Here is a 20,125-nt window from a genome sequence, read left to right as displayed (position 1 = left end):
TAAAAAGAAGAGCATTTATTCAAATAGAAATATTTGATAAGTCTTTGCTACCACTTTTTATCAATTTAACCCATCCTTGGTGAATAAAAGTATAAATTTATTTTAAAAAAAAGAAAGAATAAAACATTCTTTAAAAACATTCAAAAATTCAAAAATATAAAACTTTAAACAATTAAAACATTAACTGACCACAAACTTTTAAAAATTCTAAAATGTAAGACTTTAAAAAAAATTTACTGACCGCAAACTTTTGAAAATTCAAAAATGTAAAAATGTACTGACCTCAAACTTCTTAACATATAACATTTCATTAAATTTATCAAAAGTAAATGTGACATTACAAAAAATGCTTTTAATGAAAAAAATATTTAAGCTTTAAGCTCAAAATAAAAGCTATTGAAATTTGTATTCATTAAACAATCCTTAAATTGTATTGATAATAGTAAAACATATTCCTTAAGTAGCAAATCAGCATATTAGAATGATTTCTGAAGGATCATATTACACTGAAGACTGGAGTAATGATGCTGAAAATTCAGCTTTGCATCACAGGAATAAATTTTATTTTACAACATATCCAAATACAAAGCCATTGTTAAAAATTGTAATAATATTTCACAATATTTTTGTTTTTACATTTGTTTTGGCCTAATGCACAATTCAAAATATCTAAAAGTGTAGTAAAACAAAACATTTCTTTTTAAAATAAAACCTGTCAAAAGTTTAATATCTTATGCAGTGTTATACAGGATATTTAAATATTTTACTGTAGAACAAGTTTAAAAATAGGACAAAAAGTAATTTTTCTGCAGTCAGGGTTAGCATTTTAGTGGATCATTTTAACTTTTTAAATTTTAAAAACATTTTTAAATTTCAAATTCTCAAAATTTAATTGACACACAAAACTATCGTACATAGTGGGTCATATGGACTACTTCAATGGTGGTTTTTCTTTTTTGGAGCTCCTTTTTGTCCTTTTCAGAGCAAAAGCCCCATTCACTGTATAGTCAAAATATGTCCAGGACATTGCACCTGAAAGAAAGTCATACAGGTTTGGAACAACACAAGACTGAGTAAATAGATTCATTTTGGGGTGAAATGCAGAGGTGAAAGAAAATGCGTGAAGGTGTCAAGTCACTATAACGTGGGTTTTCTGACAATTTTCTGATGAGAGGAAATGAACCTAAAGTGAACTCCTGCTGATAGCGGCTGAATCCTATTTTGCATACTATCTGTTCTAAATAAGTATGAAATAAGGAGTGCGTCACAAATCATAATATGCTAATATAAATTATTCCAAAGGTGACCAGATAGCAAACTACTTCAATTGGATTTTAGAGGAATGCATCCTTAAGATTTTTTTTTTATTGATATGACTCCCAAGATGACTGTTTTCTCTCTATTATGCGAGTGCAGTTTTATGACGTTGTACTCACTATAGTACAGCATGTCCTAACTAAGTGCAACACAATAAAACAAGTAATAAAAATTTATTTTCATTAGTTTTTTTCCAACCATTTTTGTCTGTGACAAGACAATTTTAGCCTTCCCATTACAAGCTGACTCCTTAAAGTAAATTAAATTTTGTTTTTACCTTTGTAATGACAACTTTATTCAATGTCTGACATCTTTTATGTCAAATTAAAAAAAATATATATATATATTTATAAGCCTTTTTAAAATATCTAATTTAAACAAACGTAGTAACAAATAGAATAAGTTACCAATCAAAATAAATCAGTGTTAACAAAATTAACTTGTACTACAAAGATTGGCAGAGAAGAACACAAAAATGGCTTGTAGGTGTATTTTCATATTTAATTTATTTGGCATGTGTGCAATCAAATTTATAAATTCATGTTGAGATTAATGTTTTTAATATAACATTTTGAACATAAAAATATTGATGACTAAAAATATACTTTAAAAATGAAAATTAAAGCAAGTCACTGATTTAATTACTGAATCATTCATTCATTTGATTCATTCGAACGGCTGATTCATTTAGGAATAAAATGACTTTATGAATGTGTTATTGATTCAATGACTCTAATTTCGCTTAAAATCGCACGTTCATTCTGACCGTTTTTAAACGAAACACAACTGTTTAACCCCTTAGTGTTCCAACGTTCCACCGGCGGGACGTTTTGCATTGAGTTAAGTTTGACAGGAACTCTAAGGTGTTAAATGGAGATGTGCAGCAGTTTCAAACAATTTTTGACAACAAAAAAGAGCAAAATCAGGCAGTAGTGTTATAGTCAGACAGGGCTCTTGTTAGGAGCACTTGTTGTTAAAAAAAATTAGGAGCACAGTCAAAATTTCAGGAGCACATTCTAAACAATAATCAAAAAATCTGTTTTAAAAAAAACAGCCTTCCCATCACGAGGTGATATTTGACTCCTGATTTACAGTGGATGATTTACCTTGCTTTTACCTTTTCATATATTTAATGAGGCTCAGAGGTAGCATGAGTGCAATCAAATTCATAAATTCATCTTGAGATTAATGTTTTAAAAATACAATTTTGAAGACAGAAATATGAAATGGTTTAAATAACTGAGCAGATCTGCCAGCAGGTGGCGGTAGACACTGATTTAATTACTGAATCATATCATTCATTTGATTCGTTCAAATGGCTGGTTCATTCAGGAATCAAGCACGTGACTGTCTTTACAAATGGGAAATTAAATCATTTGACTAGATTCGTTTAAAAACGCACATTCATTCATAAACTAAACAACACTGTGTTTGAATGGAGATGCGCAGCGGCTCAGTTGTGGCTTGTTTTAGACCATTTTTGACGATGAAATAGAGCAAAATCAGGCAATAGTGTTATAGTCAGATAATGTAAGTCACTTAATAATTTCTTGTTTGTTTAACATTTACAAACTCCCTTAAACATTATTAAAAGCATCTTAGTTTGCGATCTCTATTATAATTATAAAGTTCTCTATGCACAATCAATCTCTTATTTAGCCTACACTTTCTTTACGCTTTGTTTATAAAAGGACTCGTGAGATATATCTGTGATACATAACTCAATGTTGCAAAAACATAGAAACATTATACCTAACCTTACAACCTAATGTTTTTACATAGTCACACACAATGCGACTGAAATGGTAACACTGTAGAGCCCTATTAGTTTACACTTCTGTCGTGATGATCTGTGTAGCTCCGCCCACAGTGAAACCTCATTGGTCAAAATAATCAGCAGGGCTCTACAGTGCGACCATTTCACCCGCATTTGTGACTGAAAACTATTATGTGTGACTATGAAACAATATTTAGGAGCACTATGTGCCGATCAGCATATTTGTATTTGCGCTGAGGGGAGCTTTAAAGGTTTATGTGTTTTTGCAACGTTGAGTAATGTATCACAGACATAGCTCATGAATCCTTTCATAAATAAAGTGTAGAGAAAGTGTTAATAAGAGATTGATTGTGCAGTACAGAGAGCTTCGTTGATTATAATAGAGCTTTGTAAGATTGCAAACTAAGATGAGTGACAGCGTTTAATACATTTTGTATTAAGTTTGTAAATGAGATATTGATTTAATACATCAGTTAAATACACTAGAAGTTATTATTAAGTGGCTTACATTGTCCGATAAAAGGCCCCTAAAAGGTCATGGTGGTGGAATAAATTTAGGGGTGGGTGGAAAAAAAATCGGGGTGGTGAAAAACAAAATTCAGGGTGGGTAGAAAAAAAATCTGGGTGGTGGAAAAAAATCAAGGTGAGTAGAAAAAAATCTCGGGGTGAGCAGAGAAAACAATCGGGGTGGTGGGAAAAATATGTTTTGCATTTGTTTTGCATTCCCTCCCAAAGATGTTTTGCGAGAGAACACAAAACATCTTTGAGAGGGAACGCAAAAAAAAAAAAGTGAAATATTTATTTTTCTACCCACCCCAAATTTTTTTTCCACCACTCAGATTTTTTTTCTACCCACCCAGATTTTTTTTCCACCACCCCAAATTTTTTTCCACCACTCAGATCTTTTTTCTACCCACCCTGATTTTTTTTCCACCACCCCAAATTTTTTTCCACCACTCAGATCTTTTTTCTACCCACCCTGATTTTTTTTCCACCTCCCTAAATTTTTTCCACCACTCAGATCTTTTTTCTACCCACCCTGATTTTTTTTTCACCACCCTGAAATTTTTTTCCACCCACCCCTAATTTTTTTCCACCACTCAGATCTTTTTTCTACCCACCCTGATTTTTTTCCACCTCCCTAAATTTTTTCCACCACTCAGATCTTTTTTCTACCCACCCTGATTTTTTTCCACCTCCCTAAATTTTTTCCACCACTCAGATCTTTTTTCTACCCACCCTGATTTTTTTTCACCACCCTGAAATTTTTTTCCACCCACCCCTAATTTTTTTCCACCACTCAGATCTTTTTTCTACCCACCCTGATTTTTTTTCACCACCCTGAAATTTTTTTTCCACCACCCCAAATTTTTTTCCACCACTCAGATCTTTTTTCTACCCACCCTGATTTTTTTTTCACCACCCTGAAATTTTTTTCCACCCACCCCTAATTTTTTTTCACCACCATGACCTTTTAGGGCTCTGTAGTCTGACTCTAACAACATTGCCTGATTTTTTCTATTTCATCATCAAAAATAGTCTGAAACAAGTCACAAATAAGCTGCTGCACATCTCCACTTAAACACAGCGGTGTTTCGTTTATGAATGAACGTGCGATTTTAAACGAATCAAGTGAAATGATTCAATTTCCCATTCATAAAGACAGTCACTTGCTTTAATCCTAAATAAACCAGCCGTTCAACTGAATCAAATGAATGATATGATTCAGTAATTAAATCAGTGTCTTGCTGCCACCTGCTGGCAGATCTTTTCAGTTATTTAAATCATTTAATATTTCTGTATTCAAAATTTTAGAATTTCAACATGAATTTATGAATTTGATTGCACTCATGCCACCTCTGAGCCTCATTAAACAAATGAAAAGGTAAAAACAAAGGTAAAAACAAAATCCCCTGTAAATCACTTTAGAGAGTCAAATATCACCTCGTAATCGGAAGGCTAGTTTTTTAATCAGATTTTTGGATTATTGTTTAGAATATCCTCCTGGAATTTTGACTGTGCTCCTAAATTTAAGTTTCTAACAAGAAAAGTAAGTGAAGAGCCCTGATCAGGTATGTTTTGAATTGCTGTAATTTTTGTTTTGAGTGTGGACAGATTTGTTGCTGGAAACTTGTCGAATCACACCTGGTTAGGACACAGTACATGTAGTATGCTAATTAGGATTCAGCCGCTATATGATGCCAATAGCAGTTAAAGGAGGCGATGACGTTACCATCCGATCTCTTGCTTTCACTGTCGTCACTGTCAGGTGAGTTCAGTTCCTCGTTCCCTGACATTCAGATAAGATATGGGTCACTAACTGAGTCCACTCAGGACAAACAAACAGATAAACAAACAAAAGAAAGACGAGGGCTTTTCTAACATATACAGCCATTTTCTCTATTACACTAACCATTTGAATGTACCCTTTTCTGACAAGAACATAAATGCATATACACAACAGCATAATGTAGCACACAGCGCTTGCAAAACACAATATATTGCAGATTCAGAGTACAGCACTAGTAAGTAGTGTACACTAGTTAGTATGCTAGTTTGAGGACATTAAATGCTACACATTACATGAGAGTCTATACACCACACAGCACACTATAACTTTTAAGGTACAGTATACACTATAGAGCACACTACAAAACACATAAGAGTTAGAATTAGAGTGTACTACTTTACAAGTATACTAGAAACGTTTAAGAACAAAGCCACCTTCTTTCCAACATGTAAAAGTTTGGCTGCGATAGTGCTTGGTTACAACAAACACAATGGTAAGCAAGGCAAAAGTGGTAAAGCAAGAACAGTACAATTTTTGTTAGTGATAGGCCTGTATACAGTACATTGGTCCATATTTAGTTATGAAATATTGATTATTAGCATATTATGATAACTGTGTCCAATTATTCAACTCATATATTATAACATATAAATACATTTTAAGAAAATACTGTGTGAATTACAATTACACAACTTTCTTAAATAAAGAGGAAATATATTAAAATATAAAAGTAATTTAAATTCTGCTATTTCATTGCATTTCTTCGAACATTAAATGTAGAAAATAATAATAAAATAATAATACATAAAAATATAAGAATGATTTAAATTCTACAATTGTTTAAAATTTCTTTAGACATTCAATACATAATAATAAAATAATAGTAAGAATAATAATACAAATTATTAAATATAAAATTTAAATTCTGAATTGAAGTTGAAATAAACAATGTAATATATATATATTTAAATATTTATTAATATTTATATAATAACAATAATAATAATAATAATTATTATTATTATAACAATATTGATAAATATTTTAAAAAATATATATTATTATTTATGTTTTTTTGGGGGCATTCGCTATCAAACAGGCAATCTCTAAATATAATTTTGGCCATTATTAAAACCCATATCGGTCAACCACTAGTTTATATCATGTACAAGGTAAAGTTCACAATATTTAAAATTAATTTTGAGGAAATATATTAAAATCAATTTCAAAAGTCACTTGATTCTGCAATTTCATTACTTTTCTTATGACATTACATAAATAAAATAATAATATATAATAATTTATAATAATATATAAATAAAATAATAATTATAATTATATATAAAAATAAATAATAATAATAAATATTTAAAATATTATTTTAATAATTTATGTTTTTTTTTAGCATCTGCTTATCAACCAGCCAGTCTCTAAATATCATTATTAGCTTTGGCCATTATCAAAACCCATATCGGTCAACCACTAGTTTATATCATGTAAAAGGTAAACAGAGGATCAAAGTTCACCAAGTAGCAGTTAGTACAAATTTTTAACTTTAAAAATATTTTAGAAAAAATTAGACACAAAAGGCAGAGCAGGTTGTTAGATATATGAACATGATATCCAAATATCCAGATAAATTTATCTAATTTTGAAAACTTTGACACTCACCGTTGTGTGCTCGCTGGCTGTTGTCCGTGTCGCTGCTGGTCTCGGGCTCTTTGGCGTCAGACCCTGGTGTTTGAGCCCCATTCACCCCCCCTGGGTCTTTATTGCCCTCTTCCTCTCTGGGCTGTTGCTCTGTGGGCTCCTTGTTATCGCCTGTAGCTTCTCGATCTGTCTTTGAATCCTTCTCTTTTCTTGTGTCCTCCTTTCGTTTGTCTTGAGATTTCACACTCGAGTCTGTGTTGATTTTGTCTTCTTTTTTCGTATTATCGCCTTTGCCGTCACTGCTTTGTGTGTCTGTGTCGGCTTTATTATCTTTCTCCTCATTCTCCTCTTGTTTGGCCTTCTCTTCCAGATCTAACATACAAATTCAGTTCATCATTTTAATGCTTCTGAAAGAAAAAAGTTCTGAAATGCTTACCAAGGATGCATATATTTGATCCCAAGTATACATTAAAATAGTATTACTATTTTAACAGTTTTCTATTATAATATATTGTAAAATATAATTTATTTCTGTATTTATATCCTTCAGATCCTTCAGAAATCATTGTAATACGCTGATTTTTCTTATTATTATAAATGTTGGAAGCAGTGAAAGAAATGTTGTACTGCTTAATATTTTTTTGGAAACCATTTTTTCAATTTTCTTGATTAACAGAAAGTACAAAATAACAGCTTTCATTTGAAACAGAAATCTTTTATAAGACATTATAAATGTCTCTACTGTTAATTTTTATCAATTTAATGAGTCCTTGGTATAGAAGCCTGTTTCCACCCCTGAATAAAAAAAAAAAAAAAAGGTAATTTCGCGTTTTTATCTCATAATTCAGTTTTTTTCCTTACAATTGCGAGTTTACATCATGCAATTCTGTTTTTGTTGAAATTGTGTGAAACAAACTCTCGACTTTTTCTCAGAATTGCATGATATAAACTTGCAGTTTTGAGAAAAAATGAGAAAAACTCAATTCTGAATGTAAGATACAAACTTTTTTCTTGCAATTTTTCTCAGAATTGTGATATAAACTTGTAACTGCATGTTATAAAATTAAAATGGCAAGATATGAATTTGCAATTCTGAGGAAAAAATCAGAATCAGAATTGTGAGTTTAATTCTCAGAATTGTGATTTTTTTTCTTGCAATTGCGAGTGTACATCACAGTTCTAAGAAAAAATGTCAGAACATATATCTTTTAGAGTTCATTTCTCACTTTTTTACTCAGAATTTTTAGATTCAACTCTAAGTTGTGAGTTATAAGGTCAGTATTTCTTGATACAAACCTGCAATTGTGAGTAAAATTCAAGTTAATTTCTCAAAATTCCAAATTTGTATCAAATAATTCCGTGAAAAAAGATAGAATTGCACAATGTTAACTCACAATTGTGAGAAAAAAGTGAGAATTACAAGACTTAAACTCACAATTGTGAGAAAAAGTGAGGATTGCAAGAAAAAAGTATGAATTTAGAGATGTAAACTCTAAATTCCACGAAAAAAGTCAGAATTGCGCGATGTAAACTCACAATTGTGAGAAAAATGTCAAAATTGTGAGTTTATATTACAATTGCGAGAAAAATTAGAATTGTGAGATGTAAACTCAATTGTGAGAAAAACTTCAAAATTGTGAGTTTATATCACAATTGCGAGAAAAAATTTGAATTATGAGATGTAAACTCAATTGTGACAAAAACGTCAAAATTATAAGTTTATATTACGATTGCGAGAAAAAATTTGAATTGTGAGATGTAAACTCAATTGTGAGAAAAACGTCAAAATCGTGAGTTTAAATTACGATTGCGAGAAAAAATTTGAATTGTGAGATGTAAACTCAATTGTGAGAAAAATGTCAAAATTGTGAGTTTATATCACAATTGCGAGAAAAAATTGAATTATGAGATGTAAACTCAATTGTGACAAAAACGGCAAAATTGTAAGTTTATATTACAATTGCAAGAAAAAATTAGAATTGTGAGATGTAAACTCAATTGTGAGAAAAACTTCAAAATTGTGAGTTTAAATTACAATTGCGAGAAAAATTAGAATTGTGAGATGTAAACTCAATTGTGAGAAAAACGTCAAAATTGTAAGTTTATATTACAATTGCAAGAAAAAATTAGAATTGTGAGATGTAAACTCAATTGTGAGAAAAACTTCAAAATTGTGAGTTTAAATTACAATTGCGAGAAAAATTAGAATTGTGAGATGTAAACTCAATTGTGAGAAAAACGTCAAAATTGTGAGTTTATATCACAATTGCGAGAAAAAATGTGAATTGTGAGATGTAAACTCAATTGTGAGAAAAACGTCAAAATTGTGAGTTTATATCACAATTGCGAGAAAATTTGAATTGTGAGATGTAAACTCAATTGTGAGAAAAACTTCAAAATTGTGAGTTTATATCACAATTGCGAGAAAAAATGTGAATTGTGAGATGTAATCTCAATTGTGAGAAAAACGTCGAAATTGTGAGTTTATATCACAATTGCGAGAAAAAAATGTGAATTTTGAGATGTAATCTCAATTGTGAGAAAAACGTCGAAATTGTGAGTTTATATCACAATTGCGAGAAAAAAATGTGAATTGTGAGATGTAAACTCAATTGTGAGAAAAACGTCAAAATTGTGAGTTTATATCACAATTGCGAGAAAAAATTTGAATTGTGAGATGTAAACTCAATTGTGAGAAAAACGTCGAAATTGTGAGTTTATATCACAATTGCGAGAAAAAAATTTGAATTGTGAGATGTACACTCAATTGTGAGAAAAACGTCAAAATTGTGAGTTTATATCACAATTGCGAGAAAAATTAGAATTGTGAGATGTAAACTCAATTGTGAGAAAAACGTCGAAATTGTGAGTTTATATCATACAACTGTGAGAAAAATCTGAATTGCGAGTTTATATCACATAATTGCAAGAAAAAAGGCAGAATTGTGAGATGTAAACGTAAGATGCAAATTCACAACTGTGAGAAAAAAACTTTTTTTTTGCGAGTTTATATCACGCAATTGCGAGTATTGTCAGATGTAAACACACAATTGTGAGAAAAAAAAGGGAATTTTTTATTGGGGAAAAAAATTCTGTCAGTCTGTGACATTTACTAGACCCTCTTTTGTTCGAACACTATTTGAATTCACAGGTCAGAGTTGAACAAACTCTTGACACCCTTACATTTACACTCTCCTGAATTTCCCTAAGTATGAATAGAAATAAATGAAACAGGAAGTCTGACGTGACCGCAGCTTAACACCGCTGCCAGAAAACATTTCTTAGAAATGATAAAGCATTCCTCTGAGATCTGCTGTCACATTCTCAGTCAATGCACACATGTAGTCAATCGTGATTTAATATTACAACATTATTCATCTACAACATCTGTGCCAAATGGAGATCTACGTAAATTCATGCTACGAACATTTGTTTTTGTTTATTTGTTAAGCCTGAGCTCTTAAATCTTTTATTTATATTGAATTCATTTATATTTCTGAATGAAAGTAGTTTTTAGTTTCTGAAGAGATGAGTGGTGATTGCCCTTTGCATATTAAGGCATTGTAAAAAATCGCCAGAGTATTGCTATACGATCGATAAAATGCTGCTACAGCTTTGCTTACTGCCTCGAGTCACAATACACCGCACCTTACGCTCATGATTTTCTGCTCTTTAGTAAGCAAAGCTGTAGCAGCATTTTATCGATCGTATAGCAATATTACAATGCCTAATATGCAAAGGGCAAGCACCACTGGATCCATCGTCCAACCAGCGAATCACTATATGATATATTCAGAATAACTTACAAGCCAACTTTAAATAATACATTTAGTGTTAAGGGTTTGTTTAAATCCCCAACCCCTATGAGCAACAGAACAAGCATTACTAATCATTTACAGCACAACATCTCTATTTTTACTGAGTGTGTATGTGTATACCTTTTGCAGCTTGGGCTTTCCATGTTTCTCTGTTTTTATGCACTTCCTCATTCCAGGTGCTTTTGAAGGTTTTAAAATCAACAGCGTTTACGGAGCAGTTGAGGGAAGTGCCGCCCTCCGAACCCGTGCTTCTCACAGCAGACCGTTTACTGTCCGACGGGATGTTATTCAGACTGCACAAACACACATAAACACACAAAGTGAGCATTTATTTAGCTTTCAGTAAATGTTTGTCTTTAGATTATATGGAAGTACATCACGTTTAAGTGTAATGTCGTTAGCTGCTAAAGGATTCCAAGAGTTTCCATGACTAGATACAGGATATTTGACCAATTCATTTCCACGACTTCTCTAGTTATTTAAGATAAAAGGATAAGAATTTGAAAAGTAATTTAGATTCAGATCAATCTGCTATTTACTCATTCAGATGGATTTGTGACAAGAACCGACTTGAATGATTTGCTCACCGTTCTAGTCTAGTCTAGATTTAAAATATATATACATTTTCAGTATCACTTTTCAAAACCTGAAGAACAATTCCCTGATAATATGAAATTTTAGCTGTTTACAACTAAGATCGAGTAGGTAGTCTCTTATGCAAACCAATGTTGCATTTATTTGATCCAAATACAGTACTAAAAAACTATTGTGAACTGTATTATTACAAATAATAATTTGCATTACAGATTAAAACTAGATAAAAAAGTTTGTCAAGAAAAACTTTAGGTTGGCTTGAGAAAGCCTAGCTTTAAAGTTTACAGCAGCTGTAAAAGCTGAACTTGAACTTTATATAGATAGATTAGATGATTAGCATGTTGCTACCATGATTAGAATGTAGTTAGCATGTTTCTAACATTTTTTTTCTAGCATGTTTAGTATGTTTCTAGCATGATTAGCAACTTTTTAGCATGTTGCTAACATGTTTCTAGCATAATGAACATGTTACATGCATTATTAGCATGTCATTAGCAAGTTGCTAGCATGTTTCTAGCATGATTAACAAGTTGCTAGCATGTTTCCAACATGATTAACAAGTTGCTAGCATGTTTCCAGCATGTTCCTAGCATGATTAGCAAGTTGCTAGCACGTTTTTAACATGATTAACAAGTTGCTAGCATGTTTCCAGCATGTTTCTAGCATGTTTCCGGCATTTTGCTAGCATGATTAGCAAGTTGCTAGCATGTTTCCGGCATGTTTCTAGCATGATTAGCAAGTTGCTAGCATGTTTCTAACATGATTAACACGTTGCTAGCATGTTTCCAGCATGTTTCTAGCATGATTAGCAAGTTGCTAACATGTTTCTAACATGTTTCTAACAATATGAACAAGTTGCTAACATGTTTCTAACATGTTTCTAACAATATGAACAAGTTGCTAGCATGTTTCTAACATGGTTAGCAAGTAACTACATTGTTTGTAGCATGATTAACAAGTTTCTAGCATGTTTTTAGCATTATTAAGAAGTGGCTAACATGTTTCTAGCCTGACTAGCATGTTGCTAGCATGTTTCTAACATGATTAGCAAGTTTCTAGATTTCTAACATATTTCTAACAAGATTGTTTCTAGCATGATTAGCACATTATTTACATGCACATTATCATTACATTAGCATGACTGACAAGTTACTAGCATGTTTCTAGCATGATTAGCAAGCTACTTGCATGTTGCTAACATGATTAACATGTTGCTAGCATGCTTAGCAAGTTACTAGCATGATTCTAGTTGCTAGGCTTGGCTAGATAGGTAAAAAGATTAGAAATATTAGAATCTGAGTTTGAATGGATTAGAAATAGCAAAGACTATAGAATACCCAAGACGTGTCACTCGTGTAGTTTTGAATGGGGAAAAATGCAACGTTCATTATGGCCGCGAAGCCCCGCCTTCTTAGTGAAAGAGCCAATCGTTGATTAGTAAAGTCAGCGTCACTGCAGCTGCTGTTAGAAGTCCTGGTTGCTATAGAAACAATCGGCGCTCTAAGACGTGCGCTCAATACTGCGCATGTGCACTGGCTCATTTAGCAGGAAAAATAAGCGTTTTTTAACGCTATTGGAGCACAAGGAACCATATTTCCTATAAGGCAGTTCTTGTTGGATTTCGTTGGAGATTTAAAATATGAAATTTAATCGTAAGCTTGGTGAACAGTTTTGGAGAATCTGGAGATTCTGGGAGTTTAAATTTGAATTTTGACAGTTGGAGTTTGAATAGTGTTGGCTCATTTGAACATTCCATCAATTCAAGTCTATGGGATTTTTTATGATATTTAATCTTCAATTTTATGAAAATTACAAGTCGGATCAGTCTGAAAAGACAGAGCACACTAAGTGAGATCAGTCTGAAGAGCTGGGCTGAGTTTGGTAGTTATAGCTTGAAAGCTCTAGGAGGGGTATCGTTCTGAAATTTAGTCTAAGAAGAAGAAGAATAAAAAGCTAAAGTAGCAGTAGGCTGGCTTTCTCAGACCAACCTAATAACTGTTTCCTGTGATGCACAGCTGAATTTTTTTAGCATCATTACTCCAGTATTCAGTGTCACACGATCCTTCAGAAATCATTCTAACATGCTGATTAATTTGTTAAAAAAAAAAAAAAAATCTACGTCAGTTCTTTGAACACATTCATGTATCCTCACCTGGAGCGTCTGAATATAGTAAGGCCGGAGGGTGAGGCTTCTTCGATCATCGGAGTCACGATTTTCTCAATCATGTCTGTGAGCACAGTGAAGGTGGGCTCCACGATGAAATCAATGAAACCTGTCAGGGAAGTGAAATGAGTATCAGAATACACAGACATGGCTATAACATCCTACTGATCCACACACAAGCTTGATCCCTCACCGATCTGAGACTGGGCCACCATGGTAGACTTGCGATCGCATAAAGGAGAGAAAGGAAGTCCAAGATCTGCCTCCTTATCGCCCTAAAACAAAAAGTAGAAGAGTACTAATTAGCATCTTTTCAGGTATAGATTTCTGATTACTAAAAAGGCTCATATATCATGAGACTGTTATATCATTCTCTGGTAAGTTGCTTTTTTGTACAAGAAAGCTATTTTTTTCTCACTCTTTAACTTTCTTAATCAAGTGTGTCTTTAAGACATCTATGTAAATGTAGATGCCCATGTGGAAAGTAAATATCTAAGATTTTTCCCTTAAAGTTATAGATAATTCTCGATTTCTCAATTTATTTATTGGGCTTAACAGCATAATCTTTGATGAAAATGGCTTCATAAGATAGCACTGTATGTACCCTAAAAATGCACACTTTTTTGTGCATAATTTGTCAAGATTGCAGCTTATTTGGAAATGACACACAACAAAAATAGATTTATTGTTTTGCATTTTCACTTTAGTTTCAAGCCAATTAAGTGCATTTTCTCAAATTTGTATTACCTTAATGCGATAAATAAATAAATAAATAAATACACTACCAGTCAAAAGTTTTTAAACAGTAAGATTTTTAATGTTTAGAAAAAAAGAAGAAGTATCTTCTGCTCACCAAGCCTGCATTTATTTGTAGCAAAAACTGTAACATTTCAAAATATTTATACCATTTAAAACAGCTTTTTATTTGGATATATATTTTAAATGTAATTTATTCCTGTGATTTCAAAGCTGAATTTTTTGCATCATTACTCCAGACACATGATCCTTCAGAAATCATTTAAATATTCTGATTTGCTGCTCAAAAACAATTTATTATTATTATTATTATTATTATTATTATTATTATTATTAATTATTAGTATATTAAAAACAGCTGAGTATAATTTTTCAGGTTTCTATGATGAACATAAATTTCAGAAGAACAGCTTTTATCTGAAATAGAAATATTTTGTAACATTATAAAATAAAATCTATAATGGTAAAGTGCATAATGTCAAATAAAATTTTATGATTTTTTGAATTTGAATGATTTCTGAAGAACCATGTTACACTTGGATAAAAAAATGCAAACTTGGTGAGAAAAAAAAACACAAAAAATCTTACTGTTCAAAAACTTTTGACTAGTAGTGTAAAACAAAAAAAAATGTCATTCTGATAATTTCTAAAATAATTTAATTTGTTATGGTTTATTGTTAAAATAAACATGCTTTATACAAAAATAAATAAAATTAAAGATTATTTAAACAATAGTGTAAAATATTTATACATATGGTAGTATTTGTTGTACTTAATGTAATAATAACAAATTAATTGTATAAATTTGTAGAATTACATATATGTAATTGTATGATATATATTTTTTAGAAATTATTTTTTATAAACTTTATAAATGATTAGAAGATTTTAGATTTTTATTTTATTATTAGATTTTTTTTATTTTTTTTATTATTATTTATTTATACACATTTATACACAAAATGCATTCATTATCTTGAAAATGCTGTGAAAATGCAAAACAGTAAATATCTTAAGAGTTCTGCATTTTCATATGAAAAATATTACTTTTTATTTTAGTTTTAGATTGCATAAAACAATTTAATAGAACAAATTATAATATATAAAATAAATATTATTATATTGTAATATAAAATATATTACATAAATATAAATACTACCATATGTATAATTATTTTACAATTTAGCTTAAATAATCCTATAATTTATTCATTTATTTTTTATTTAATATTACAATTTGTTTAAATATAGTAGTATACTGACTAGACCAAGATATCATATATTTTATGATTTGACCTCTTAAAAAAATATATATTTAGGTTTAGGTTTCAGTTCTTTTCACCATAACTAAAATCCCTCAGCTGCATTCTCATTATTCCTCTCAATCTGTCAATAGCAATTCATTTGCAAAGGTAATTGTGAAAAACAATAGCTGTATTATTATTATGTATTCCACAATTGTCTTTTGGCTCGAATAACACCTCTAACACTTAACCTCTAAACAGCATAGACTTCTATAAAAATTGAATTCTACAGTTTAGCTGAAGCCACTTTTCACAGTCACCATCAATTTCCTGAGCTAGCTGAGCTATATTTCATTCCTGACCCTGAAATTGCAATTATAATTTCTGGGGGTGATTTACCTGCGGTGAACTGATCATTTATTAGCTTTAACATGTCAATAAATCAAAGATTTAATTTCACTCTTGTAGGAACACCAAGATGGGGCTGGTGTGATATCAAATCAAACAATAGGAAGTTAATTGCCTTGCCACTATGAGGAGATACTGATCTCTTAAAAACCACTGTGTTTGGATCAGAATTACATCCGTTTTCATTTAGCAAGGAAATTGAGCTCTACTTCATTATTTATTCAATCATACAAGAAAGAAAAGTCCCTGGAAAGCAATGCCGAATGACTTTCGACATCATAGAGATACAAAAGCTGATGGAATAGAGCCAAGCAGCAGAGATTCAAATGTTGAGGTTAGAATGCGGGAAATGGATGTTTAGAGGAGATTAATGGGATTTTTACAGTGGACGTTACAGGCTTGGAATGCTAAATAAGATTAAGACTCAATTCCAGATTAGATCAGAGTGCTGATGACCACCGAATGGGAATATGGCAATAAAGTGAGAGAGCAAAACAGCAAGCGAGAGAGAGAAAACGCTCACTATGATTGAAGAACCATAAAAATGTCTGCAGGACACCGCTTTCTGCTTCAGACGGTGCACCCACAAGTCATTCACGCCCTGTCTGATGCATATTGCCCACAAAAATAGCAGGAGCTTTCTCAAAACCTCAATCTGTGGTCTGATTGTGAACACAATTTCCGGAAGTCAGGGTGCTCAGGGGTTTTATAGGCCCACTGGGAAACTGAGTTGTGTTTACAAGGTATTGGGCTGCTGCAATGATGAGCCCTTCCTAAGAGCTATGATGGATTTGCAAGGTTTTTGGCGAATGCAATTCAAATCGGAGATTTGTTCGAGGCACTTGTTTGGTAGCTAGTAAACAGGATATTCTCAATAACTTCTGTGTATTCTATTTTGTTTATGTACATTTACTATAGTCTTTATAAATTATTCAGGATTAATTCTATAACTTTATATATCTAAAAGTATTCTAATAGAGGGCAGAAAAAATATATAGTAAAAAAATTATATTTTTAGACAATATTTTACATATAATATTGAATATATTTTATATTACCAATATCTAATAAATATATATGCAGAAAGCAGACAAATGCAGAAAGATTACTTAAGATTACTTATTTACTGTTTTGCATTTTCACAGCATTTTTAAGATAATAAAGGCATTTTCTTAAATGTGTATAAATAAATAATAAAAATAAAAACAAAAAATAATAAAATAAAATAATAAAAAAACTTCTAATCATTTATAAAGTTTATAAAAATAATTTCTAAAAAAAATATATCATACAATTACTTATTAATATTCAATTTTATAAATTTATAAAATTAATTTGTTATTATTACAATAAGTACAACAAATACTACTATATGTATAGCTATTTTACAGTATTGTTTAAATAAACTTTAATTTTATTTATTTTTGTTCAATTTTTTTTAACATAAACAAACAATCAAAATTACTTCTAAAGCATTTATTAATCCTAGTTTTAATTTAAACATTTTTTAATCAAATATCCAGTAGTATTAACAATATATATATATATATATATATATATATATATATATATTTTTTTTTTTTTTTTTTTTAATATATATATATATATATTTATTTATTAATATAAATTTTTTTTCTATTAAAATGTTTTTTTCAAATCTATATCAAATCCAATTTTTAGGACTCTCAAGATTATTTATTTACAGTTTAGCATTTTCACAGTAGTTTTAAGATAATCAAGACTATAAAAAATAAAGTGCATAAAAATAATTTCTAAAAAATGCATGAACAAATTCTACTGATTTATAAAAATATTTAATTTGTTAGTTAAAATATTCATTACATGAAGTACAAAAAATATTACCATATGTATAAATATTTTTGTTAAATATTTTGGTAACACTTTACAAAGGTTTCATTATGTTAACATAAGTTAACTAAAATAGTTTGTCTTAATGTTAATTTTACAATTACTAACACATTATTAAAATCAAAAGTTGTATCTTTTCATATGATTTAATTTAAATTTAACAAATAATAGTTGTATTTTTATTAACTAATGTTAACAAAGAAATACATACGGTAATAAATATTATTAAATAACCTTTACTATTAAATAACCTCTATTTTTTATCAATAACATTTAATATTTATTTTATTTGTTTTAAACAATTATTAATTAGAAATTTTTAATTTAGAATAATCACAATATATTTTATATTTGAAATATTAAGTATGACCCACAATAAGCTTTGATAAGATTTATATGCCATATTTAAATGCTGATATAATAAGTAAACACTGACCTGTCTGAAGAACTCCTCCAGCAGTGAGGTGGTCCAGCGGTGGTGCATGTTCCAGTTTTTGGCGGGGTGGCTGATGTCAGCGGTGTGCAGTAACAGGGATAAGGCCTTGGGTTTATCAATCCTGCAGAGGACAGAGATGTTCAGCCCCTCAGAGCTGTTATAATCACTCTGTCCAACCTCTCATTATGTGGATATGAATATCTGTAGATGCAGAAATGTTTTTACGTGAACAGTGTGTGGTTAGCTAAAGCCCCTCCTCTTCGTTACCCTCATGTGTGCCACCAAACTTACGCTTCTGGCTGCTGGAGGAAGTTCTTCATGGCTTTAATCTGCTGGAAGTGACAGGACATGTCCGTGGCCAAGACCATCTCGACCACCAGAGCTCGCAATTCTCTAAGAGAAAGAGATGTTTTCAGTATCGACATTAAATCATTCAGTAAAGAACTGTCCTCTTATCAAGAGCCAGTTTAGATGGTTCTTCAGTTGATTCAATGTATATTTACTGTGGTGTGAAAAAGTGTTGGCCCCCTTAATGATCTTTTTTGCATGTTTGTCACACTTTAATGTTTCAGATCATCAAACAAATGTAAATAATAATCAAAGATAACACAAGTTAAAAACAACATGCAGTTTTTAAATGAAGGGTTTTTTTATGAAGGGAAAAAAATCTAAACCCATATGACCCTGTGTGATCCAAAGAAATTTAGGAACAAATGATTAAGAAAGTAATTGAGATCTATCAGTTTGGAAAAGTTTTAAAAAGCCATTTCTAAAGCTTTGGGACTCCAGTGAACCACAGTGAGAGCCACTGTCCACAAATGGCGAAAACATGGAACAGTGGTGAATCTTCCCAGGAGTGGACTGCCGACCAAAATCCATAAGGGTCAAAAAAGACCCCACAACAACATTTAAAGAACTGCAAGCCTCTCTTGCCTCTGTTAAGATCAGTGTTCATGACTCCACCATAAGAAAGAGACTTGGCAGTGTTCCAAGATGAAAACTGAGCAAAAAGAACATAAAGGCTCGTCTTAGTTTTGCCAGAACACTTCTTGATGATCCCCAAGACTTTTGGGAAAATACTCTGTGGACTGACGAGAGAAAAGTTTCACTTTTTGGAAGGTGTGTCTCTCATTACATCTGGCGTAAAAGTAACACAGGATTTCATAAAAAGAACAACATACCAAGAGTAAAATGTGGTGTTGGTAGTGTGATGATCTGGAGCTGTTTTCTGCTTCTGGACCTAGAAGACTTGCTGCGATAAATGGACCATGAATTCTGCTGTCTATCAAAAAATCCTGAAGGACAATGTCCAGCCATCTGTTTGTGACGTCAAGCTGAAGTGAACTTGGATTCTGCAGCAGGACAAAGATTCAAAACACACCAGCAAATCCACCTCTGAATGGCTGAAGAAAAACAAAATGAAAACTTTGGAGTGGCCTAGTCAAAGTCCTGACCTGAATCCTATTGAGATGCTGTGGCATGACCTTAAAAAGGCAGTTCATGCTCATAAACCCTCCAATGTGGCTGAATTACAACAATCCTGCCAAGATGAGTGGGCCAAAATTCCTGCACAGCGCTATAACAGACTCATTGCAAGTTATCGCAAACGCTTGATTGCAGTTGTTGCTGCTAAGGGTGGCCCAACCAGTTATTAAGTTTAGGGGGCAAACACTTTTTCATACAGGGCCATGAGGATTTGGATTTTGTTTTCCCTTCATAATAAAAAACTTCATTCAAAAACGGCATGTTGTGTTTACTTGTGTTATCTTTGATTAATATTTAAATTTGTTTGATGATCTGAA

At 31.3% G+C, this 20,125-nt stretch overlaps 1 protein-coding gene across 1 annotated transcript in view; it reads right to left on the bottom strand.

Annotated features, from left to right (window-relative positions):
• The window catches only part of pde1ca (phosphodiesterase 1C, calmodulin-dependent a), a 49,767-nt gene that overhangs the window by 10,720 nt on the left and 18,922 nt on the right, over positions 1 to 20,125 (bottom strand). Inside the window, exons 8-13 of the mRNA XM_073830527.1 lie at positions 18,615 to 18,716; positions 18,324 to 18,444; positions 13,804 to 13,885; positions 13,599 to 13,719; positions 10,973 to 11,145; positions 7,056 to 7,406 (exon numbers count right to left, since the gene is read on the bottom strand). Of these exons, the coding sequence (XP_073686628.1) occupies positions 7,056 to 7,406; positions 10,973 to 11,145; positions 13,599 to 13,719; positions 13,804 to 13,885; positions 18,324 to 18,444; positions 18,615 to 18,716 (950 nt within the window). The remainder of the gene's footprint in view (positions 1 to 7,055; positions 7,407 to 10,972; positions 11,146 to 13,598; positions 13,720 to 13,803; positions 13,886 to 18,323; positions 18,445 to 18,614; positions 18,717 to 20,125) is intronic.

Source organism: Garra rufa, chromosome 24, assembly GCF_049309525.1.
Source record: "Garra rufa chromosome 24, GarRuf1.0, whole genome shotgun sequence".
Taxonomy (NCBI): Eukaryota; Metazoa; Chordata; class Actinopteri; order Cypriniformes; family Cyprinidae; genus Garra; species Garra rufa.
This window is presented reverse-complemented; position numbering and strand designations above follow the sequence as displayed.